The sequence below is a fragment of the Rhinoderma darwinii genome (assembly GCF_050947455.1).
Source record: "Rhinoderma darwinii isolate aRhiDar2 chromosome 12 unlocalized genomic scaffold, aRhiDar2.hap1 SUPER_12_unloc_2, whole genome shotgun sequence".
In the NCBI taxonomy this organism is placed as follows: Eukaryota; Metazoa; Chordata; class Amphibia; order Anura; family Rhinodermatidae; genus Rhinoderma; species Rhinoderma darwinii.
The window spans coordinates 525,207-551,458 of NW_027461873.1; the positions used below are offsets into that span (position 1 = coordinate 525,207).

Sequence of the window (26,252 nt, forward strand, 5' to 3'; positions counted from 1 at the left end):
AAACTGTAACTTTATTGACTATAATTTAAAGGGATTTGTCGAGTGCTTACCATCATACGTACGAGACACAGCAGATCTTCTGCAAAGGGTTGACGGAATCAATATAGAGGATGATATGTTGTCAGTCACTTGCGACGTTGAGTCGCTATACACCAGTATACGTCATGCTGACGGACTCAAAGCAGCTGAATTCTTTCTCAACACAGGAAACATGGAAACTAATTTCTCTAAGTTTATACTTACCTTACTTGAATTCGCCCTTATTCACAACTTTTTCATTTTTAACTGGTCTTTCTACCTACAGCTCCAGGGAACGGCAATGGGGGCGGCCTGTGCACCCTCATATGCCAATTTGTTCCTCGGGCTGTGGGAGAGGGATCTTTTCCAGGGTGGGCAGGGTGTCTCAATGGACCAGGTCATATTTTTTTGTCCCGATACATTGATGACATCCTGCTCATCTGGAAAGATACGCCGGCATCACTTGCCACTTTTATACATGACTTGAACAAAAATGACTTCAATATCAAGTTAACCTATCATTCTAATAAACATCAAGCAGAATTTTTGGACATTAAACTATTACGGGACTCTAATGGTTTCCTCCAAACTGATGTATTCCGTAAAACCACTGCGGTAAACTCTTTTCTTCATGCTTCTTCTTCTCACCCCAAACAGACTATATGGGCAGTACCAACAGGCCAATTCTTCAGGATCAGAAGGATTTGTTTCTCTATAGAGGTCTTTGAAAAACAAGCCTATGACCTCACTAATCGTTTTCTGGCCCGCGGATATAGCAAAAGATCGATCAAAAAAGCGTACTATCGTGCCAAAAGTACTCCGAGAGAGAATCTTTTATTCCCTAAACCGAAAAGCCAGTCTGAAGTACAGGTAAGATTTACAACAAACTACCAATCACGCTGGTTTCAAATGAAGGGAATAATTAAACAATTTTGGCCCATTTTACTCACAGACCCCACAATAGAAAAAGATATCACCAAGTACCCAAGTATCTCTGCGAGACGATCACAAAACCTCAAAGACTATCTTGTCAAGAGCTACTATCAACGTAATGACTTGAAGTTCCCATTTGGTACCCAAAATGGGGCTGTAGAGCATGTGGAAGTTGTGTTGCGTGCCCCAACATTGAGAGGGCGACCTCTTTTTCTTATTCAGCAGGTAAGAAAACCTTTACCATTACGCATTCAATTTCGTGTTCAACAAAAGCAGTAGTTTACTATGCTACATGCCCATACCCCAAAATATATATTGGTCTCACATCCAGAGAATTTAAGATCCGGGTTAGAGAACATGTAAGAGACATCATGGGAGCGGGGGCCATTGAAACATTAGAAACTTTAAAAGCTGTAGACACACTTTAAGACACACCATGCATGTGACCCGACGAAATTGAAAGTTAGGGGCATTGATTGCATCGAACCAAATATTCGTAAAGGCGATATATAAAAAAAAACTGGCTCAGTGTGAATCAAAGTGGATCTGGACTCTGGGGACTCTGCGTCCACTTGGACTAAATGAAAATGTGAATTTTGCTCCATTTCTCTGACCATTGACCTCCAGTGGGTCACTCTTTATAACATAAATGTACGTTGTATATATTTTATTTTAATTTGTATTGTTATTAATTTGCCCTCCATTTTTCAGTTTCTCTACAGATAGTTGTGTCGCTACTTTATTGGGTGACCTCGGAAGTAGGAATATTTATATGAAGACATGTGGCTAATATAGCGAATAATGACTCATATAACAATAATATGCATATTGATCCATTTTGGTTATATGATTGCATAGAAATATACATTTATTTGATTAAATGCACTAAATGTATTTTATGAGCATTTTTATTATATATAGCTTATACATGCGTATATTTTATGCATCTGTTGTATATATTTCTATTATTCTTTGTTTCCACATTGGTTACACGCTTTTCACCTTTTATTCACACACACAGTCATGTTTGGAATATCTTTCTGTACCATGTACGTATACTTTTTTCTTCACTAATGTCATTTCTCTTCTATTTATATTTTTATTCGTTTTTGCACTTGCATATTTATTTATATGTCTAAATATGCATATCTATACATGTCACTTAATATATATAGATTTTTTATTTTTCATGATATATAGTTATATTTTTTTGTATATACATAGTTTTGTGTACACTTATACTATATGAATTCACATAACCAATTTTATACATAGGTTCTACTCATTTTTTTATCACACATAAAAACATACAACATATAATGTTTTACCAATTTCGGGTCACTTTATTTCATATCACCATCATACATAATATATATATATTTTCACTCTATTTATTTTTATGCATTTATTTCTCAATGATGTGCTTGACATATAACCATGACCGATGATAGAATTATAGTTCATAACGCCATCGCCATACTGTCAGTTTGGTACTTCATCCAATGTATAAATCAATACTATGTCTTTTGTTGCGACATCGTCCAGTCAGGCTAATCTGTATCCATACCCACCTATATATCCAGGCATGTACAGCTGTGCGCTTACGCCAGGGGGAGTGACTGGGCTATCTCGTTGCTCGTGCGTCTATATCCCAGTGGGCGGGGCTTCGCGACGTCAGCCGTCGTCGATCCCCCGCCCGCCTGGATGACGCGTGGCCAGGAGTGTGCCGTCGGCCATCTTTAGACCTGGCGCATGACGCCAGTACGAGCTAACACATTGCCTGGATGAGTAACGCCCCTATCATGCCTGATTGGATGCTGTGCATGTAAATGGAGGGTCCCACTGGAGAGACGCCACCCCCGGACGAAGGCATTTCGTCAGCGATGATTGGAAACTGTCAGTATGTATGGACACAGACCTTTAACCGGTTAAGGACTAGGCTGTTTTACAGCTAAATGACCAGAGCAAATTTGACAATTTTGCTTTGCGCTTCTTTAGATGACTATAACTCTGCAGGTGAATAAAGTTCATCGTTGAATTTTACACTCTTCTTAAAGGACAGATAGGGCTTTGTTTTAGTGGCATTTGTCAGTATATATCATTTTTATTTCTTTCTCTAAAGTGGGCAAAATTGGAAAAAAATGCAAGAATTTAGCAATTGCGTCAGTTTATGATAGCTTTTTCCCACACAAAATGAACCACAGACAAAATTAATCTCCTTTCACATTCTGCCACTTCTCCTGTGCATGGGGATACCAAATATGTGTGCCTTATTCACTGTGCGGGCATGTGCCAGGGCTTGGCATAAAAGGAGGCTTTTTGGTCCAGGAATTCTGCACTTGACTTTATAGCCGCATACTGTTTTCTGGGGGGCCTAATGCTGCTGAAACATTAGAATCACCCCATAAATGACTTCATTCACACAAGTAGACCCCACAAGGTTTCCTTCAAGGGGTTTATCATATTTTTAGACTGTCCAGTTTTCTTCTGAAAGTTTCTTGAATAAGATGGATCAAAATAAAATTAGCAATTTTTTAGCAAATACGTCAGTTTATACCAGCATTTTTCACACACGGCATAGACCACGGACAAAAATAATCTCCTTTCACTTTCTGCCACTTCTCCTGTGCATGGGGATACCAAATATGTGTGTCTTATTATCACATAGAGAAGTAGGAGGGTGGACGATAGAAGAAGATTATTTCACAAATCACTTTTTTTCAAAGCTGGTTTTACAAAACTCAACAGAGTTTCTATAACACGTCCAAAATATCTGCTCTTGAAGCCGAAATCCCAAAATATTCATCTAGGGGTAGAATGGGAATTTATTTTTTTGGGTTTTCTAAAATAAGAAATTGCAGGTTTATGCAAATGGAGCTCTCCAGCAGATGAACTTTAGAGAACATGCAAACATGACATCCACCCCCCACCCATTCCCTCCCCCACCCTTGGAGTAAAATCAGGGGAAAAATAAAAACGTAATGTAGGGCAAATATATTTTCAACGAATTAACTAAAATCTAATAATGCAGAACAGTGTGGTATTTTTTAAAACATGGCTCAATGCCCAGGCCTGGTTGTAAGGGACATGAGGGACAGAAATATCGGGAATCTTTGCGGTGCCGGTCTTTTCTGCAGACGCGGCACTTTTTCTGGGGGTTGCTTCTGGTTGGTGTTGGGGGAATCCGACTGATGAAGTGTCTTTCAGTCAGTCGCGTGACATCCTCAGACTGGGGGCATTCTCGGGTGTCCTGAACATCAAAAATGAGGCCCTCAATAATTTTCTCCTGGAAATCCAGGTATGTGTCTCTGCCTCTGTTTTTTTTGTAGAGCACAAATGAGTTGTGGATTTGCCACCTGTAACAGATAAATGGCCACTTTTTTGTACCAGGTTTTAGTTTGGCGTTTTACTAAATAGGGCTGTAAAACCTGGTCGCTTAAATCCACCCCCCCATGTACTTGTTATATTCGGACCCGATCACTGGTTTGTGCTTGTCCGATGTTGCCCCTCTTTCCCTCACTGCCACTGTTCCTGCGGTATGAATCGTGCTTAGCACATACACATCTTTGCGATCCCTGAAATTGACCGCCAGCAATTCTTCAGATGCATAAGCACAGGAGACCCCCTTTACCATGCGCTTCCCCACTAATTGCTGTGGAAAACCAATTCTGTTTTTGCGCATGGTACCACATGCCCCAGTCCTTGCAGCATGCAAATGCCTAAACGGGCACACTGGAATAAAAATGATCACAGTACAGGTGGTACCCCTGGTGAAGCAGAGGCTGCATTATCTCCCACACGATCTTACTGCTGGTGGAAAGATCAGGGGGGCATCCAGGAACATTTATTGAGCGGTCCCGCCCTTCATAAATCCTGAAGGCGGTGGTATATCCTGACCCGCTTTCACACAGTTTGTAGAGCTTAACGCCATATCTTGCCCTTTTGGAAGGTAGATATTGGCGAAAGCTAAGTCTGCCATGAAAGTTGAGGAGGGATTCGTCCACACTTACATTCTGCTCAGGGGTGTAGAGTTGCAGAAATAAATTATTCAGGGAATTTACTAGCGGTCTTATTTTGAACAACCGATCCCGGTTTGCATCGGTACTTGGGGGGGCCTGTGCGTTGTCATTGAAGTGGAGGAACCTCATTATTGTCTCATAACGAGACCTGGGCATTACTGCAGAATATACTGGGGTGGCTTGGGCGGGTCTTGTTGACCAGTAAGACCTAATGGAGGGCTTTTTGACAATACCCATATTTAGGGTGAGCCCCAAAAATTTTTTTAATTCCTGCTAATTGGTGGGCGTCCAATCTCTGGCATGGGTGGATGAAGGTTTCTGCCTTATATATTGCGTGGCATATAAATTTGTTTCGTGGACAATCTGATTTAGGATGTCGTCCGTTATAAATAAATGGAAGTAATCCATTTGGACAAAATTTGTATTGTCCACGGTTATGCCAGGAGTGGCAGTAAATCCGTGGATTCTAGGCCCAAAAGATGGGGCAGGTGCCCATACAAGAGCCTGGACTGAAGGGACCAGGCTGTCCTGTGCTACAGCGCTACTTGGCCCTGCGCTTTCATGTTCTGGAGTTTCAACTGCATCAGGGACAACGTTCCCTGAAGATGAACCTGAAGTGACGCTGTCATCGTCACTACCTAAAACAGGTTCCATCTCGGACGCCATCTCTGATGCGGTCTCCGACTCAGACCACAGCATGGCGTATGCCTCCTTGTCGCTAAACAACTTCCTCGCCATAACGTAACTAACACTAACTAAACAAATTATTATTTTTTTTTCTATAAAACACACAAACTAACTGCTATATATATCTACACTACCGCTAACAAAAAATAAACCGCTATTGCTATATTAATTATATATATATGTGGATATATATATAATTATATACTCCCTACCTGCCTATTCTAATAGAATAAAAGAAAGAAAGGTAGATAGAAAAAAAGATAGATGGATAGATAGATTGTATAGATAGATAGAAATCTATCTATACAGAGAATGTTTTATGAGTCTAACTGTATTTTTTTGTAACTGTAACTGTATTCTTCTGGCAGCAATTCTCCCGAGTCTCTTCTTCTCCTCAAACTGAAACAATGTTTGAGGAGAAGAAAAGAGGCAGGAGATTTACTGCCAGAAAAGTCAAAATAAAACAAATGTGGTCGCTGTGATAGGTTTTCACAGTGACCACATGTTCAGGGACCATCAGATTGGTCCCTGATACTCTGCCCAGTGCCCAGAGCTGTTGGTAACAGCGTGGGCACAGGGCTGTGTGCACGCGATCGAGTGCACACTGTTTTCTATGCAGAAATGCATGTGATCGCTGTGATTGGTTGTCACAGCGATCACATGTTCAGGGGCCAAAAGATTGACCCCTGACATTCTGCCCAGTGCCCATGGCTGTTAGCAACAGCCAGGGCATAGAGCTGTGTGCACGCGTGCACAGTCTCTGAAGTGAAAGACAGACTTGGGGTATACTAACAATGCTCAGGCAAGGATCAGATGGGTTGGGCCCTTCTTATAGTCCAGGAAATCATGTGTGTTGATGATGGTGATTTCCTACATGTGCGTGCGCTGGCCCTTTAAGAGAGGGCACGAGCGTGCGCGCGCACCCTACGGGACAGAGCAGATCGTAGCAGAAGTGAGCGCTGGCGTCTCCTGGGAAGGAGATGAGAACCAGCGCTCACAGATCCATGGCTGCGGGCGTCAGGTGAGTGGACCCGATGGCCCTGGACGCTACAGTATCCCCCCTCTTACGCCCCCTCTTCTTGGGACTAGAGCGAGAGGAGCTTCTTAAGAGCAGAGGCATCAAGGTTCTCCTCCGGCTCCCAGGACCTCTCCTCAGGACTAAAGCCTCTCCAGTCCACCAAATAGAAAGTCCTTCCTCCTACCCTCTTGCAGTCCAGGATCTCCCTCACCTCGAACACATCAGAAGAACCGCTGGGAGCAGTTGTGGAACAGGAAGTCTTGCTGTAGCAGTTCAGGACCACTGGTTTCAGGAGGGACACATGAAAGGAGTTGGGGATTCTGAGGGTAGGAGGCAGCAGCAGTTTATAGGAGACAGGGTTAATCTGTTGCCGAATCTCAAAAGGACAGAGAAACCTGGGAGCAAACTTGTATGAAGGCACCCTCAAACGAATGTTCCATGAGGACAGCCAGACTTTGGTACTTGGAAAATACTGCGGCGGCTCTCTTCTTGTATCCGCTTTTCGCTTCATGCCCGGATCTGTTGCCAAATTTACAGGAAGTCCCCAAATGCAGAGTCAGCAGCGGGTACCTGAGAAGTAGTAGACACTGGAAGAGGGACTCTAGGATGTTGACCGTATACAATGTAAAACGGAGTGGAAGTGGTGGACTCGCTTGTGTGGTTGTTGTACGAGAACTCGGCTCAAGGAAGAAGCTGTACCCAGTTATCATGCTGTAAGGAAATGAAGTGACGGAGATAATTCTCCATGATCTGGTTGATCCTCTCGACTTGCCCATTGGACCGGGGGTGATAGGCTGTGGAAAAGTCCAATATCACATCCAGGAGTTTACAGAGAGCCCTCCAGAACCTCGAGGTAAACTGAAACCCCCGATCAGACACAATGTGAAGGGCAAGCCATGCAAGCGGTAGATGTGCTGGATGAAGAGATTCGCCATTCGGGGAACAGAAGGTAGGCCGGTCAGCGGGATAAATTGTGCCATCTTCGAGAACCGGTCCACCACCACCCAGACAGTGTTGCATCCTGCTGAGGGAGGAAGGTCAGTGACAAAGTCCATCACAATGTGCTGCAAGGTGGCATTGGGTATAGGCACAGGTTGATGGAGGCCGGCAGGCTTGGAATTAGTAACCTTGTTAGAAGCACACACCGTGCAAGAAGAGACAAAGTCCACAACATCCTTGGGCAGCGTGGGCCACCAAAAGTGACGAGCAATCAGGTCTCGGGTTTTACAAACACCAGGGTGCCCAGCCAGTTTAGAACTGTGTCCCCATCGGAGAATTCTTCTCCTGCCTGCTAATCGAACAAAAGTCCTCCCCGGAGGGATGTCTCTAACCTGCAAAGGATTGGCAGTGATAATGCAGGACAGGTCTATAATAGTTTGAAGAGACTCCACCGTGTTATCCGTTTCAAATGACCTGGACAGGGCATCGGCCCTCACATTCCTGTCAGCGGCCACTCTGCGTGACAGGGATTTAGTCGTTGAGCGGACTGAAGGTAGGTGAGGTTCATGTGGTCGGTGTAGATTAGGATGGGGTGAGCTGCGCCCTCCAGCAGATGGCTCTACTTCTCCAGAGCCAATTTGATGGCCAGTAGCTCCTGATCCCCAACAGAGTAAATGCGCTCTGCAGAAGAAAAAAGTCTCGAGTAGTAGCCACATACTACTGCCTTTCCTTTGGGGCTCCTCTGGAACAGAAGTGCGCCTGCACCAACATAAGAGGCGTCCACCTCCAAAGAAAACTGTATATATACGTCAGGATGATAGAGGATTGAGGCAGAAGTAAAGGCTTTTTTGAGACTAAAAAATGTGGACTCTGCCTCTGGGGTCCACACCATGGCGTTCACATCGTTCTTGGTAAGGGTGGAAATAGGAGATGTCAGCGATGAGACGTTTGGGATAAACTGCCGGTAGAAATTGGCAAATCCCAGGAAACGCTGTATGGACCTCAGACCTTGAGGACGTGGCCACTCCAGGACAGCTCTCACTTTCTCAGGATCCATCTTGAGACCTTGATCCGATATGATGTAGCCCAGGAAGTGCAGAGAACTCCTCTCAAAGACGCACTTCTCCAGCTTGGCGTATAAATATCAGCTTGGGGAGAAAATCAAAATATCATCGAGATAAACAACAACACAGATATAGAGGAGATCTCGGAAGATATCATTAACGAGTTCCTGAAACACTGCGGGAGCGTTACACAGTCCGAAGGGCATCACTACGTATTTGTAGTGCCCGTCACGGGTGTTAAATGCTGTCTTCCATTCGTCACACTGGCGGACCGGAGCGGAAGTGAGATGGGGACCAGCGCTCACAGATCCATGGCTGTGGGCGTCAGGAGGTGAGTGGAACCGACGGCCCCTGGCCATAGATGCTACATGTGAGTAAACTCGCTAATATACATTCCCGTCCCCCTTGGTGCTGTTTCTGAGATTTTCATAGATTTTTATAGCGCTGATGAGGAACCGGAAGTCTAGTTGTACAGTCTTCTTTGGTGACGACACGACTCTTCGTCATATGATCGGCCCCGCTGTACTCTATGTACTCGCTGTACTACTGCTCGTGCAGTATACGGAGCACAGCGCCGCTCTCTGAGAGGTTCCTCTGAGAGGTTCCTGTTGTTTCTCCTTTGCTTTATCCAATGCTAAAAACTAATAATGATTTTTTTATTTTTTTTAAATGCAAGCCCCTCAGTTGGAGTCACTGGGACCCAACACTAGAATTTCATCTGATTTGACAGATTATGGCACAATTTTCTATGGGGAATTTATGGTGGTTATTTTGATATTCCCATACTGTTTTTTGTCACAGACCACCTACCTAAACATTGCTACAGACAAATCCACCTCTTCATGGTAAAGGTATTCTTTAATGTCAGTGCTGTCTTACAGCAGGATAATGCCCCCGCCACACTGCAAAAATCGTTCAGGACTGATGTGAGGAACATGGCAAAGAGTTCAAGGTGTTGACCTGGCCTCCATATTCTTAATTCAATCAATCATCTGTGAGATGTGCTGGAAAAACAAATCCAATCCATGGAGACCCCTACTCACAACTTACAGGACTTAACCCCTTAATGACGAAGCCTAGGTTGGGCCTTAAGGCTCAGAGCCCATTTGTCTAATCTGACATTATCTAAGGGGAGACATTTCCTCAACCTGTTGCAGGAAAATTTTATGGGCCAGTTTGTGGAAGACCCAACTAGAGGTGAAGCTCTGTTGGATCTGGTCATTTCTAATAATGCAGATCTTGTTGGGAACGTCAATGTTCGTGAAAACCTCGGTAACAGTGATCACAATATAGTTACATTTACCTATACTGTAAAAAACAAACACAGGCTGGGAGGGCAAAAACATTTAATTTTAAGAAAGCCAATTTCCCCAGGATGAAGGCGGCAATTCAGGATATAGACTGGGAAGAACTAATGTCAAATAATGGGACAAATGATAAATGGGAGATTTTCAAATCTACTTTGGGTTATTATAGTGCAAAATGTATTCCTATAGGTAACAAGTATAAACGACTCAAATTAAACCCCACATGGCTTACACCTTCTGTGAAAGGGGCAATACATGACAAAAAAAGGGCATTTAAAAAATACAAATCTGAGGGTACGTCTGAAGCCTTTGTAAAATATAAAGAGCTTAATAAAATCTGTAAAAATGTAATAAAATTAGCAAAAATACAAAATGAAAGGCAGGTGGCCAAGGATAGTAAAACAAATCCCAAAAAATTCTTCAAGTATATAAATGCTAAAAAGCCAAGGTCTGAACATGTAGGACCCCTAGATAATGGTAATGGGGAGTTGATCACAGGGGATCAAGAGAAGGCAGAGTTACTAAATGGGTTCTTTAGCTCTGTATATACAACTGAAGAAAGAGCAGCTGATGTAGCCGCTGCCAGTGCTGTTAATATATCAGTTGATATACGGAATTGGATGAATGTAGAGATGGTCCAAGCTAAATTAAATAAAATAAATGTGCACAAGGCCCCGGGACCAGATGGGATACACCCTAGAATTCTTAAAGTGCTTAGTTCAGTTATTTCTGTCCCCCTTTTCATAATATTCAGAGAATCTCTAGTGACTGGTATAGTGCCAAGGGACTGGTGCAGCGCAAATGTGGTGCCTATTTTCAAAAAGGGCTCTAGGTCTTCCCCGGGTAATTATAGACCAGTAAGCTTAACATCCATCGTGGGGAAAATGTTTGAGGGGCTATTGAGGGACTATATACAGGATTATGTGACAAAAAATAGCATTATAAGTGACAGCCAGCACGGTTTTACTAAGGACAGAAGTTGTCAAACTAACCTAATCTGTTTTTATGAAGAGGTGAGCAGAAGTCTAGACACAGGGGCCACTGTGGATATAGTGTTTATATGAAGAGGTGAGCAGAAGCCTAGACAGAGGGGCCGCTGTGGATATAGTGTTTATATGAAGAGGTGAGCAGAAGCCTAGACACAGGGGCCGCTGTGGATTTAGTGTTTTTGGACTTTGCAAAGGCATTTGACACTGTCCCCCATAGACGCCTAATGGGTAAATTAAGGACTATAGGTTTAGAAAATATAGTTTGTAATTGGATTGAGAATTGGCTCAAGGACCTTATCCAGAGAGTTGTGGTCAATGATTCCTTCTCTGAATGGTCCCCGGTTATAAGTGGTGTACCCCAGGGTTCAGTGCTGTGACCACTATTATTCAACTTATTTATTAATGATATAGAGCAGGGGATTAATAGCACTATTTCTATGTTTGCAGATGACACCAAGCTATGTAATATAGTTCAGTATATGGAAGATGTTCATGAATTGCAGGCAGATTTAAACAAACTAAGTGTTTGGGCATCCACTTGGCAGATGAAGTTTAATGTAGATAAATGTAAAGTTATGCATCTGGGTACGAACAACCTGCAAGCATCATATGTCCTAGGGGGAGCTACACTGGGGGAGTCACTTGATGAGAAGGATCTGGGTGTACTTGTAAATCATAAACTAAATAACAGCATGCAGTGTCAATCAGCTGCTTCAAAGGCCAGCAGGATATTGTCGTGTATTAAAAGAGGCATGGACTCACGGGACAGGGATGTAATATTGCCACTTTACAAAGCATTAGTGAGGCCTCATCTAGAATATGCAGTTCAGTTCTGGGCTCCAGTTCATAGAAAGGATGCCCTGGAGTTGGAAAAAATACAAAGAAGAGCAACGAAGCTAATTAGGGGCATGGAGAATTTAAGTTATGAGGAAAGATTAAAAGAATTAAACCTATTTAGCCTTGAAAAAAGACGACTAAGGGGGGACATGATTAATTTATATAAATATATTAATGGCACATACAAAAAATATGGTGAAATTCTGTTCCATGTAAAACCCCCTCAAAAAACAAGGAGGCACTCCCTCCGTCTGGAGAAAAAAAGGTTCAACCTGCAGAGGCGACAAGCCTTCTTTACTGTGAGAGCTGTGAATCTATGGAATAGCCTACCGCAGGAGCTGGTCACTGCAGGGACAGTAGATGGCTTTAAAAAAGGGTTAGATAATTTCCTAGAACAAAAAAGTATTAGCTCCTACGTGTAGAAATTTTTTCCTTCCCTTTTCCCGTCCCTTGGTTGAACTTGATGGACATGTGTCTTTTTCAGCCGTACTAACTATGTAACTATGTAACTATGACATGTGTCACTTTATGTGGTAATAACTTTGGAATGCCTTTATTTATCCAAGTGATTCTGAGACTGTTTTCTGGTGACACATTGAACTTTATGTTAGTGGTAAAATTTGGTTGATACATTCAGTGAAAAACAAAAAATTACAGAAAATGTGGTGTAAGGCAGATGGTTATACCACACTAAATAGTTATTAATTAACAATTTGTTTTTTTAAATAAAGGACTTAATATTGAAAAAAGTTGTTTTTTTTACAACTGTTTTTTTTTTGTCTCACTAGGTGACTTGAAGTCAGGAATCCCTGATCGCTATTCTAATACACTGACAGCAAACCTAAGGCAGGACAAACTAGACTTCCGTAGATGATAAACCCGGAGGCCATTGTTAGGCCTCCTGTTGCCATAACATGATGGAATAGAACGTCAAGGAGCAGGAAGGGGTTAAAGGATCTGCTAACGTCTTGGTGCCAGATACCACAGAACACTTTTAAAGATCTTCTGAAATCCATGTCCCAACGGGTCAGAGCTATTATGGCAGCACGAGGAGGACTACACAAGGCAGGTGGTTTTAATGTTATGTCTGGATGGTGTATATGTTAGTAATTAATTTCTATTAATTTGTACATTGATGGAAATTAGGGTATGTTCACACGCAAACTCAAAAATATCTGAAAATACAGAGCTGTTTTCAAGGTATTCAGCGTTTTTTTACGGCCGTTTTTGGAGCTGTTTTCAATATTGTCTAGGAAAAACGGCTCCAAAAGCGGCCCAAGAAGTGACTTGCACTTCTTTTGTGAACATACCCTAAAAAAAGAGTAATTTTTCTGTGCTTTTTATTTTTACAATATATATCAATCACCCTAAATATTGTAATCTTGGGGCCTACATTGCTCCTATGTAAACATGGGAACACCACCATTCTCACCAGTTTTAAGGCGTAATGTAAGTCTTAGGCCAAAATGTAGTAGTAGTCGAAACGCCAATCCAACCGAGATGGAATATGAAATATCCAAGATAGAAGGGAGTCCCAGGCATAAAATAAGATAAGATAACTTTATTAATCCCCGAAGGGAAATTCCAGTATCACATAAATGGATTCTGGGAAACGGCATCAGGGATCTTTTATTATTAGGTCTCTGTGCAGATTGAGATTCTGGCGTCCAAGGTGAAGATGATGAAGAAGACTAGGTGGTACTGTAGACAAAACAAAAAATAATCAGACCAGACGATAATCACTCAGCAATATACTGGTGCCGAAGCTCCAGCCATGATTTCACAAAAATACTATAGATGTCAGTGATCATATCTGTACTGCTGGTGTTTCTTCTGTACCACAGCTGTTGGTACTTATCTCCTGCTCTTTCTTTGAAAGGCATGGACGCGGCACAAGGGACAGCGTGGATTTGTCGGGATCCAATGTGCAATACAAGGCAGATGGAATATGTGAGAACATGGCAGAACGGTGACTTGCTCTCCAATCTCATAGTCCTCTAGGCATATAGTGCAGGACTGGATGTCTTCGTTTTCAGTAAAAGTTCGAGATGGGAGTCTATCAATCTGCCTGCCTCTCCTGCCTCGCCGACGTTGTCTTCTCTGCACAGGTCTGCTGTCTGTGGTCTCTGTTGTCGACTGTTGGTTGGGAAGCAGCTGACTGGTGCTTGGTGTTGGCTCCACCAGCCTGTTAGATGTTTGCTGAGGAGATCTGCTTCCTTCTCTGGACGGCTGCAGGTTTGGTAGCGGCTCACTGGTGCTGGGGTCTTGTGTTGGTTCCTCCAGCCTTTCGGATCTCTCCTGAGTAGTTGATGGAGTAGACGCAGGCTGGGATTCTCCAGAAATTCTGAGCTCGGTCGCACTATTAATACGACGGCCACTTGTCGTTTCAGACTGTTCTATTGGCTCAGATCGTAATGGGGACCGGCTTCTGTCCGCTCCGTCTTGCTGCAACCTACGGCGCGGTGGAACTTGACCACGTCTTCGTCTCCTGTCAGGGACATTGTCATGGTCTTCATCCTGCTCCACACTCTGACGCCTTCTATGTCCAGATCTTAATCTTCCATCAGCAATGCCTAGATGTGAAACAATGTGTATAACATATATTAATTATGTACAGAAAAAATGGGAAAAAAGATCAATACCAGACATTTCCTATGGACTCGCGTGGCCTTCTTTCTAGAGGAAAGCTCCCATGTTTTTCTTATCTTGGACAACCGTTTTGATACTATGAATATATACACAGTCGAGTCACATTATTATAGCTACTACTAATATCCAGAGTAACCGGCGTGTGCAGCACGGACAGCAGTAGACGGGCTGGGAGTGACTCAATAAGGTGCTGGTCAGTGGTCTCATATGTGGAGCCTCGCTGACTCCATACATCCCACATTTACTGGAGGGTGCGTGGGGGAGGATCCATAAAGCGAACAACACGATTGACGTGGTCCCACAGATGCTCAATTGGGTTCAAGTCTGGAGAAATAGGGGGCCAGGGAAGTACTTGGAAGTCTTGGTCGTGCTCTTCCAACCACTGTCGGGCATTTATAGTCGTGTGACATGTCGCATTGTCTTGCTTTAAGATTCCATTTGCTCCAGGGAAGACAATCAGCATGTATGGTGGATGTGATCTGTAACGATGGATTCATATCTAAATCGGTTCAGAGCCTTCCATATGGATGAGTGGCCCAGAGAATGCCATGGAAAAATACCCCAGGCGCTGACGTCGCCGCCAGCTTTTTCCAGCAATGGTTGTAAAGTCCATCCTTTCGATGAAGCAGAAAACGTGATTTATCGGAGAAGACAACCCTTTGCCAATCATCGGTGCTCTGAGACCAATACTGCCGTGCAAATTGAAGCCATTTTTTCTGATGCACCTTTGTTACATAGGAGCAGTGACCATCCGTCGGGTTCGGAGCCCCATACGCAGTCGGGTTCGCTGAACTGTTGTATTAGACACACGTCTGGTAGCCAACGTTCACCTCTCAAATACATGGCACGTGGTGCTCTGCAGTTTCCATGTCCGTTATTCCCAATGATGCCATTTGTCCACTCACGATACACTGTCACCACAGCAGCACGCGAACAGTTCACAAACTGCGCTGTTTGAGAAATACCGCCGCCCTTGGTCCGAAAGCCAATAATCATCCCTTTTTGCAACTGAAAAACGGTGCATTTTTTGCGGACGCAAAACGGACACGTTTGTGTGAAACTAGTCTAAATGTATCTGATATAACAAGTTCCACTTACCTTGATTTATCCGGGAACTTTCGTCTATTGCAAGCTGCAAGAGTTCTCGGTAACTCATTGTTCCTTGTAGCAGGCGGCTTGATGTTTAAATTCAGGAACAATGGAAAAACGGGATTCCTCAAATAAGAGGGAATCTACCACGATGTTCAGAAGTTGCACTGGTGTTTAAGTGCCCTGAACAGATGATGTAGTAGTCGCTTTGTAGCACAAATTCGCTCTTTGAAAAACCAAGTGAAGTTTCAGCATCAGCATCAACTCGAGATATGGCACTGATGTGACCGCGCTTGGGGTCCTTAGAACTTCACGCCATTGTGATGTCACTGCTATAGATGCCACACCCTCCATTGTTCTGATGACATCACTGCCTGCAGTGATGTCATAATGCTTACGGTATGTCATAAACGGTCCCCTGCTCTGCATTATACCAATCACTGCAGCAAAGCCTCCAAATAAAAAACATAAATATATATTAAATTTTTTTATATTTACATATTGCAGCTGAAAATCTCTAATATTTGTTTAGTAAATGTTTCTCTATAATTGTTTAGTAAATGTTGTAGCACACAATTCATCTAAGTAAAAGTCTTAGTAACAGATTACCACAATGGAGAGGTGGAAATGTAACTTTATTTTTCTAAAACTAGATGATTCTGGAGTAAATAAGAATCCTTTATAACCTAAAGAGGTTGTCTGGTATAAGAAACCCATTGTAAATACCCTATTGGGGAATTCTAAGTTAAGAAAGGACAAGTCTCTTATTGATTTCACTGTGTAATGCTTAGTTTCTCCTGTGGTGGCGCTGCAGGGGAATTCAACACTTCTCAAGTTCCATCACAGATTAAATCTGATCACTGGGGTCACAATCAGCGACATTAAGCTGCACTATCTGGAAGTACAAATTACACTGAGACTAAGACTTACTAAGACTAAGTCTCTAAGACTTACTAAGACTTTTACTTAGATGAATTGTGTGCTACAACATTTACTAAACAATTATAGAGAAACATTTACTAAACAAATATTAGAGATTTTCAGCTGCAATATGTAAATATAAAAAAATGTAATATATATTTATTTTTTTATTTGGAGGCTTTGCTGCAGTGATTGGTATAATGCAGAGCAGGGGACCGTTTATGACATACCGTAAGCATTATGACATCACTGCAGGCAGTGATGTCATCAGAACAATGGAGGGTGTGGCATCTATAGCAGTGACATCACAATGGCGTGAAGTTCTAAGGACCCCAAGCGCGGTCACATCAGTGCCATATCTCGAGTTGATGCTGATGCTGAAACTTCACTTGGTTTTTCAAAGAGCAAATTTGTGCTACAAAGCGACTACTACATCATCTGTTCAGGGCACTTAAACACCAGTGCAACTTCTGAACATCGTGGTAGATTCCCTCTTATTTGAGGAATCCCGTTTTTCCATTGTTCCTGAATTTAAACATCAAGCCGCCTGCAACAAGGAACAATGAGTTACCGAGAACTCTTGCAGCTTGCAATAGACGAAAGTTCCCGGATAAATCAAGGTAAGTGGAACTTGTTATATCAGATACATTTAGGCTAGTTTCACACAAACGTGTCCGTTTTGCGTCCGCAAAAAATGCACCGTTTTTCAGTTGCAAAAAGGGATGATTATTGGCTTTCGGACCAAGGGCGGCGGTATTTCTCAAACAGCGCAGTTTGTGAACTGTTCGCGTGCTGCTGTGGTGACAGTGTATCGTGAGTGGACAAATGGCATCATTGGGAATAACGGACATGGAAACTGCAGAGCACCACGTGCCATGTATTTGAGAGGTGAACGTTGGCTACCAGACGTATGTCTAATACAACAGTTCAGCGAACCCGACTGCGTATGGGGCTCCGAACCCGACGGATGGTCACTGCTCCTATGTAACAAAGGTGCATCAGAGAAAATGGCTTCAATTTGCACGGCAGTATTGGTCTCAGAGCACCGATGATTGGCAAAGGGTTGTCTTCTCCGATAAATCAAGTTTTCTGCTTCATCGAAAGGATGGACTTTACAACCATTGCTGGAAAAAGCTGGCGGCGACGTCAGCGCCTGGGGTATTTTTCCATGGCATTCTCTGGGCCACTCATCCATATGGAAGGCTCTGAACCGATTTAGATATGAATCCATCGTTACAGATCACATCCACCATACATGCTGATTGTCTTCCCTGGAGCAAATGGAATCTTAAAGCAAGACAATGCGACATGTCACACGACTATAAATGCCCGACAGTGGTTGGAAGAGCACGACCAAGACTTCCAAGTACTTCCCTGGCCCCCTATTTCTCCAGACTTGAACCCAATTGAGCATCTGTGGGACCACGTCAATCGTGTTGTTCGCTTTATGGATCCTCCCCCACGCACCCTCCAGTAAATGTGGGATGTATGGAGTCAGCGAGGCTCCACATATGAGACCACTTACCAGCACCTTATTGAGTCACTCCCAGCCCGTCTACTGCTGTCCGTGCTGCACACGCCGGTTACTCTGGATATTAGTAGTAGTTATAATAATGTGACTCGACTGTGTATATATTCATAGTATTAAAACGGTTGTCCAAGATTAGAAAGACATGGGAGCTTTCCTCTAGAAAGAAGGCCACGCGAGTCCATAGGAAATGTCTGGTATTGATCTTTTTTCCCATTTTTTCTGTACATAATTAATATATGTTATACACATTGTTTCACATCTAGGCATTGCTGATGGAAGATTAAGATCTGGACATAGAAGGCGTCAGAGTGTGGAACAGGATGAAGACCATGACAATGTCCCCGACAGGAGACGAAGACGTGGTCAAGTTCCACCGCGCCGTAGGTTGCAGCAAGACGGAGCGGACAGAAGCCGGTCCCCATTACGATCTGAGCCAATAGAACAGTCTGAAACGACAAGTGGCCGTCGTATTAATAGTGCGACCGAGCTCAGAATTTCTGGAGAATCCCAGCCTGCGTCTACTCCATCAACTACTCAGGAGAGATCCGAAAGGCTGGAGGAACCAACACAAGACCCCAGCACCAGTGAGCCGCTACCAAACCTGCAGCCGTCCAGAGAAGGAAGCATATCTCCTCAGCAAACATCTAACAGGCTGGTGGAGCCAACACCAAGCACCAGTCAGCTGCTTCCCAACCAACAGTCGACAACAGAGACCACAGACAGCAGACCTGTGCAGAGAAGACAACGTCGGCGAGGCAGGAGAGGCAGGCAGATTGATAGACTCCCATCTCGAACCTTTACTGAAAACGAAGACATCCAGTCCTGCACTATATGCCTAGAGGACTATGAGATTGGAGAGCAAGTCACCGTTCTGCCATGTTCTCACATATTCCATCTGCCTTGTATTGCACATTGGATCCCGACAAATCCACGCTGTCCCTTGTGCCGCGTCCATGCCTTTCAAAGAAAGAGGAGGAGATAAGTACCAACAGCTGTGGTGCAGAAGAAACACCAGCAGTACAGGTATGATCACTGACATCTATAGTATTTTTGTGAAATCATGGCTGGAGCTTCGGCACCAGTATATTGCTGAGTGATTATCGTCTGGTCTGATTATTTTTTGTTTTGTCTACAGTACCACCTAGTCTTCTTCATCATCTTCACCTTGGACGCCAGAATCTCAATCTGCACAGAGACCTAATAATAAAAGATCCCTGATGCCGTTTCCCAGAATCCATTTATGTGATACTGGAATTTCCCTTCGGGGATTAATAAAGTTATCTTATCTTATTTTATGCCTGGGACTCCCTTCTATTTTGGATATTTCATATTCCATCTCGGTTGGATTGGCGTTTCGACTACTACTACATTTTGGCCTAAGACTTACATTACGCCTTAAAACTGGTGAGAATGGTGGCGTTCCCATGTTTACATAGGAGCAATGTAGGCCCCAAGATTACAATATTTAGGGTGATTGATATATATTGTAAAAATAAAAATCACAGAAAAAATACTCTTTTTTTAGGGTATGTTCACAAAAGAAGTGCAAGTCACTTATGGGCCGCTTTTGGAGCCGTTTTTCCTAGACAATATTGAAAACAGCTCCAAAAACGGCCGTAAAAAACGCTGAAAACCTTGAAAACAGCTCTGTATTTTCAGATATTTTTGAGTTTGCGCGTGAACATACCCTAATTTCCATCAATGTACAAATGAATAGAAATTAATTACTAACATATACACCATCCAGACATAACATTAAAACCACCTGCCTTGTGTAGTCCTCCTCGTGCTGCCATAATAGCTCTGACCCGTTGGGACATGGATTTCAGAAGATCTTTAAAAGTGTCCTGTGGTATCTGGCACCAAGACGTTAGCAGATCCTTTAACCCCTTCCTGCTCCTTGACGTTCTATTCCATCATGTTATGGCAACAGGAGGCCTAACAATGGCCTCCGGGTTTGTCATCTACGGAAGCCTAGTTTGTCCTGCCTTAGGTTTGCTGTCAGTGAGTAACTGACAACACTTTTACACTGCACTACGCATGTAGTGCAGTGTATTAGAATAGCGATCAGGGATTCCTGACTTCAAGTCACCTAGTGAGACAAAAAAAAAACACTTGTATAAAAAAACTTTTTTCAATATTAAGTCCTTTATTTAAAAAAACAAATTGTTAACTAATAACTATTTTGTGTGTTATAACCATCTGCCTTACACCACATTTTCTGTAATTTTTTCTGTTTTTCACTGAATGTATCAACCAAATTTTACCACTAACATAAAGTTCAATGTGTCACCAGAAAACAGTCTCAGAATCACTTGGATAAATAAAGGCATTCCAAAGTTATTATTACCACATAAAGTGGCACATGTCATAGTTACATAGTTACATAGTTAGTACGGCTGAAAAAAGACACATGTCCATCAAGTTCAACCAAGGGACGGGAAAAGGGAAGGAAAAATTTCTACACATAGGAGCTAATACTTTTTTGTTCTAGGAAATTATCTAACCCTTTTTTAAAGCCATCTACTGTCCCTGCAGTGACCAGCTCCTGCGGTAGGCTATTCCATAGATTCTCCAGACGGAGGGAGTGTCCCCTTGTTTTTTGAGGGGGTTTTACATGGAACAGAATTTCACCATATTTTTTGTATGTGCCATTAATATATTTATATAAATTAATCATGTCCCCCCTTAGTCGTCTTTTTTCAAGGCTAAATAGGTTTAATTCTTTTAATCTTTCCTCATAACTTAAATTCTCCATGCCCCTAATTAGCTTTGTTGCTCTTCTTTGTATTTTTTCCAACTCCAGGGCATCCTTTCTATGAACTGGAGCCCAGAACTGAACTGCATATTCTAGATGAGGCCTCACTAATGCTTTGTAAAGTGGTAATATTACATCCCTGTCCCGCGAGTCCATGTCACTTTTAATACACGACAATATCCTGCTGGCCTTTGAAGCAGCTGATTGACACTGCATGCTGTTATTGAGTTTATGATTTACAAGTACACCCAGATCCTTCTCAACAAGTGACTCCCCCAGTGTAGCTCCCCCTAGGACATATGATGCATGCAGGTTGTTCGTACCCAGATGCATAACTTTACATTTATCTACATTAAACTTCATCTGCCAAGTGGACGCCCAAACACTTAGTTTGTTTAAATCTGCCGCAATTCATGAACATCTTCCATAGACTGAACTATATTATATAGCTTGGTGTCATCTGCAAAAATAGAAATAGTGCTATTAATCCCATCCTCTATATCATTAATAAATAAGTTGAATAATAGTGGTCCCAGCACTGAACCCTGGGGTACACCACTTATTACCGGGGACCATTCAGAGTAGGAATCATTGACCACAACTCTCTGGATACGGTCCTTGAGCCAATTCTCAATCCAATTACAAACTATATTTTCTAAACCTATAGTCCTTAATTTACCCATTAGGCGTCTATGGGGGACAGTGTCAAATGCCTTTGCAAAGTCCAAAAACACTAAATCCACAGCGGCCCCTCTGTCTAGACTTCTGCTCACCTCTTCATATAATCACTATATCCACAGCGGCCCCTCTGTCTAGGCTTCTGCTCACCTCTTCATATAAACACTATATCCACAGCGGCCCCTCTGTCTAGACTTCTGCTCACCTCTTCATAAAAACAGATTAGGTTAGTTTGACAACTTCTGTCCTTAGTAAAACCGTGCTGGCTGTCACTTATAATACTATTTATTGTCACATAATCCTGTATATAGTCCCTCAATAGCCCCTCAAACATTTTCCCCACGATGGATGTTAAGCTTACTGGTCTATAATTACCCGGGGAAGACCTAGAGCCCTTTTTGAAAATAGGCACCACATTTGCCCTGCGCCAGTCCCTTGGCACTATTCCAGTCACTAGAGATTCTCTGAATATTATGAAAAGGGGGACAGAAATAACTGAACTAAGCTCTTTAAGAATTCTAGCGTGTATCCCATCTGGTCCGGGGCCTTGTGCACATTTATTTTATTTAATTTAGCTTGGACAATATCTACATTCATCCAATTCAATATATCAACTGATATATTAACAGCACTGGCACCGGCTACATCAGCTGCTCTTTCTTCTGTTGTATATACAGAGCAAAAGAACCCATTCAGTAACTCTGCCTTCTCTTGATCTTCTATGACCAACTCCCCATTACCACTATCTAGGGGTCCTACATGTTCAGACCTTGGCTTTTTAGCATTTATATACTTGAAGAATTTTTTGGGATTTGTTTTACTATCCTTGGCCACCTGCCTTTCATTTTGTATTTTTGCTAATTTTATTACATTTTTACAGATTTTATTAAGCTCTTTATATTTTACAAAGGCTTCAGACGTACCCTCAGATTTGTATTTTTTAAATGCCCTTTTTTTGTCGTGTATTGCCCCTTTCACAGAAGGTGTAAGCCATGTGGGATTTAATTTTAGTCGTTTATACTTGTTACCTATAGGAATAAATTTTGCACTATAATAACCCAAAGTAGATTTGAAAATCTCCCATTTATCATTTGTCCCATTATTTGACATTAGTTCTTCCCAGTCTATATCCTGAATTGCCGCCTTCATCCTGGGGAAATTGGCTTTCTTAAAATTAAATGTTTTTGCCCTCCCAGCCTGTGTTTGTTTTTTACAGTATAGGTAAAATGTAACTATATTGTGATCACTGTTACCGAGGTTTTCACGAACATTGACGTTCCCAACAAGCTCTGCATTATTAGAAATGACCAGATCCAACAGAGCTTCACCTCTAGTAGGGTCTTCCACAAACTGGCCTATAAAATTTTCCTGCAACAGCTTGAGGAAATGTCTCCCCTTAGAAAATGTCAGATTAGACAAATGGGCTCTGAGCCTTAAGGCCCAACCTAGGCTTCGTCATTAAGGGGTTAAGTCCTGTAAGTTGTGAGTAGGGGTCTCCATGGATTGGATTTGTTTTTCCAGCACATCTATCAGATGATCGATTGAATTAAGAATATGGAGGCCAGCTGTCACGGACACTGGGTTTGTGGACGCACTAGGCCGCTCCACCGTAGCGGGGAGGCAGCTGACCAGGTCACAGTCTATGTGAAAGTAAGATGGCAGACAGTAATGCTTAGCTACCTGAAATAGTCCGGGCGGTGGCTGTGGCTTCAGCACGGATGGAGGCAGGTGCGGAAAGTGGCGCCAGACGTGGCGGGCAGTATCCGATGAGCAGATGGCACTTGACGTGGCAGAAGACACTTGACGTGGCAGATGGCACTTGATGTGGCAGATGGCACTTGACGTGGCAGATGGCACTTGACGTGGCAGATGACACTTGAACACGGGTAGGCACAGGAACAATGCGGAATACAGGAACGGTAATAGGGCATGGGTAACAGCGGGAACGGGAGACACTAAGGGACCATTTGCAAGACAGACTGGGAAAGACTAACAACGCTCAGGCAAGGATCAGAAGGGCTGGGGCATTCTTATAGAGCAGGAAGTCATGTGGGTTAATGATCATTGTTTTCATGTGCGCGCGCTGGCCCTTACGGGACCCAGCCGGACGGAGCGGAAGCGAGCGCTGGCCTCTCCTAGGAGGGAGACGGAGGCCAGCGCTCACAGATCCATAGCTGCGGGCATCGGGAGGTGAGTGAACTCGACGGCCCGCGGCCATGGGCGCTACAGTATCCACCCCTCTTACGCCCCCTCTTCTTGGTGCCAGAGTGAGAGAGGAACTTTTTAATAAGAGTAGGGGCGCTGAGGTTCTCTTCTGGCTCCCAGGACCTCTCCTCAGGACCAAACCCTCTCCAGTCCACCAGATAGAAAGTCCTTCCTCCTACCCTCTTGCGGTCCAGGATCTCCTTTACCTCGAATACATCAGAAGGGCCGCTGGAAGCAACTGTGGAACTAGAGGTCTTGCTGTAGCGGTTCAGGACCACAGGTTTCAGGAGGGACACATGGAAGGAGTTAGGGATTCTGAGGGTAGGGGGCAGCTGCAGCTTATAGGAAACAGGGTTAATTTGTTGCAGGATCTCGAAGGGACCAAGGAACCTGGGAGCAAACTTGTATGAAGGCACCCTCAAGTGAATGTTTCGAGAGGACAGCCAGACTTTAGTCCCTGGAAGATACTGAGGCGGCTCTCTTCTTTTGGTATCTGCCTTACGCTTCATGCGGTCTACCGCCAGCAAAATAGAGGACCGGGTCTGTTGCCAGATTTGCAGGAAGTCCCCATATGCAGAGTCAGCAGCGGGTACCTGAGATGAAGTCGACACTGGAAGAGGAACTCTGGGATGTTGACTGTACACGATGTGAAACGGAGTGGAAGTGGTGGACTCACTTGTGTGGTTATTATATGAAAACTCAGCCCATGGAAGAAGTTGTACCCAGTTATCGTGCTGTGAAGAGATGAAGTTGCGGAGATAATTTTCCATGATCTGGTTGATCCTCTCAACTTGCCCATTGGACTGGGGGTGATAGGCAGAGGAAAAGTCCAAACTCACATCCAGGAGTTTACAGAGGGCTCTCCAGAACTTGGAGGTAAACTGAACCCCCCGGTCGGACACAATGTGAAGAGGCATGCCATGCAAGCGGAAGATGTGCTGAATGAAGGAAATTGCCAGTCGAGGAGCAGAGGGTAGGCCGGTCAGCGGGATAAAATGTGCCATCTTAGAGAACCGGTCCACCACCACCCAGATGGTGTTGCATCCTGCTGAGAGAGGAAGGTCCGTGACAAAGTCCATAGCGATGTGCTGCCAGGGGGCACTGGGTACAGGCAGGGGTTGAAGCAGGCCGGCAGGCTTGCTGTGAGCCACTTTGTTAGAGGCACACACCGTGCAAGCAGAGACAAAGTCCAGAACATCCTTAGGTAGCGTGGGCCACCAGAAGGGACGAGCGATCAGGTCTTGGGTCTTACGGACACCGGCGTGCCCAGCTAGTTTAGAACTGTGTCCCCAGCGGAGAATTCTTTTTCTGTCTGCCAACCGAACAAAAGTTCTCCCTGGAGGGATATTTCTAAGCTGCAGAGGATTGGCGGTGACAATGCAGGATGGGTCTATGATCGTCTGAAGGGACTCCACCGTGTCTTCCGTTTCAAATGATCTGGACAGGGCATCGGCCCTCACGTTCTTGTCAGCGGGACGTTAGTGGAGCAGAAATTGGAAATGGGTGACCACCTGGCTTGACGAGGATTCAGTCTTTGTGCAGACTGAAGGTAAGTGAGATTCTTGTGGTCAGTGAAGATCAGGATGGGGTGAGCAGCGCCCTCCAGAAGATGTCTCCACTCCTCCAGGGCCAATTTGATAGCCAGTAGCTCCCGATCTCCAATGGAATAATTGCGCTCAGCAGAGGAAAACAGTCTTGAGTAGTAGCCACATACTACTGCCTTTCCTTTGGAGCTCCTCTGGAACAGAAGTGCGCCTGCACAAACAAAATTTATTTAGGGGTCTAGTCTGGGGTCTGTATTTTTTAGCGGTCTGGTCTGGGAGTCTGTATTCATTTAGGGGTCTGGTCTGGGGGTCTGCATTTATTTAGCGGTCTGGTCTGGGGTCTGTATTTATTTAGGGGTCTAGTCTGGGGTCTGCATTTATTTAAGGGTCTAGTCTTGGGTCTGTATTTAGGTGTCCGGTCTGGGGTCTGTATTTATTTAGGGGTCCGGTCTGGGGTCTGTATTTATTTAGGGGACTGGTCTGTGGTCTCCATTGATTTAGGGGTCTGGTCTGGGGTCTGCATTTATTTAGGTGTCTGGTCTGGGGTCTGTATTTATTTAGGGGTCTGGTCTGGGGTCTGTAGTTATTTAGGGGTCTGGTCTGGGGTCTGTATTTATTTAGGGGTCTGGTCTGGGGGTCTGCATTTATTTAGGGGTCTGGTCTTGGGTCTGTATTTATTTAGGCGTCCGGTACATGGTCTGCATTAATTTGGGGGTCTGGTCTGGGGTCTGTATTTATTAAGGGGTCTAGTCTGGGGTCTGTATTTTTTTAGGTGTCCGGTCAGGGGTCTGCATTTATTTAGGGGTCTAGTCTGGGGTCTGTATTTATTTAGGGGTCCAGTCTGGGGTCTGTATTTATTTAGGGGTCCGGTCAGGGGTCTGAATTTATTTAGGCGTCTAGTCTGGGGTCTGTATTTTTTAGGGGTCTGGTCTGGGAGTCTGTATTCATTTAGGGGTCTGGTCTGGGGGTCTGCATTTATTTAGCGGTCTGGTCTGGGGTCTGTATTTATTTAGGGGTCTAGTCTTGGGTCTGTATTTAGGTGTCCGGTCTGGGGTCTGTATTTATT

The 26,252-nt window shown here is 43.7% G+C and overlaps 2 protein-coding genes and 1 long non-coding RNA gene across 3 annotated transcripts; 2 read left to right on the forward strand and 1 right to left on the reverse strand.

Annotated features, from left to right (window-relative positions):
* Nucleotides 1–512: 512 nt before the first annotated feature.
* Nucleotides 513–1,776, forward strand: LOC142698151 (uncharacterized). The gene is made up of 3 exons (XR_012865707.1): nt 513–888; nt 971–1,176; nt 1,663–1,776. It is a non-coding gene; the product is annotated as an uncharacterized LOC142698151 (long non-coding RNA).
* Nucleotides 1,777–13,423: 11,647 nt separating this feature from the next.
* LOC142698145 (uncharacterized) lies at nt 13,424–15,812 on the reverse strand. The gene is made up of 2 exons (XM_075847813.1): nt 15,559–15,812; nt 13,424–14,384 (listed from the first exon to the last, which is right to left on the reverse strand). The coding sequence occupies exons 1-2, from the start codon at nt 15,614–15,616 to the stop codon at nt 13,666–13,668; spliced, it is 777 nt and encodes a 258-aa protein (XP_075703928.1). The 5' UTR covers nt 15,617–15,812; the 3' UTR covers nt 13,424–13,665.
* A 970-nt stretch (nt 15,813–16,782) lies between these two features.
* Nucleotides 16,783–19,226, forward strand: LOC142698146 (uncharacterized). The gene is made up of 3 exons (XM_075847814.1): nt 16,783–17,090; nt 18,265–19,024; nt 19,137–19,226. Exons 1-2 carry the CDS (start codon nt 17,033–17,035, stop codon nt 18,981–18,983), a joined length of 777 nt encoding a protein of 258 aa, XP_075703929.1. The 5' UTR covers nt 16,783–17,032; the 3' UTR covers nt 18,984–19,024; nt 19,137–19,226.
* Nucleotides 19,227–26,252: the final 7,026 nt, after the last annotated feature.

What these genes read in the sequence shown, in the direction of transcription:
- LOC142698146 (XM_075847814.1), top strand. Translation starts at nt 17,033, where the DNA reads ATGAGTTACCGAGAACTCTTGCAGCTTGCAATAGACGAAAGTTCCCGG. An exon ending in AAGTTCCCGGATAAATCAAG is followed by an intron (nt 17,091 to 18,264) that starts GTAAGTGGAACT and finishes TTTCACATCTAG; the next exon opens with GCATTGCTGATGGAAGATTA.
- LOC142698145 (XM_075847813.1), bottom strand. Translation starts at nt 15,616, where the DNA reads ATGAGTTACCGAGAACTCTTGCAGCTTGCAATAGACGAAAGTTCCCGG. An exon ending in AAGTTCCCGGATAAATCAAG is followed by an intron (nt 14,385 to 15,558) that starts GTAAGTGGAACT and finishes TTTCACATCTAG; the next exon opens with GCATTGCTGATGGAAGATTA.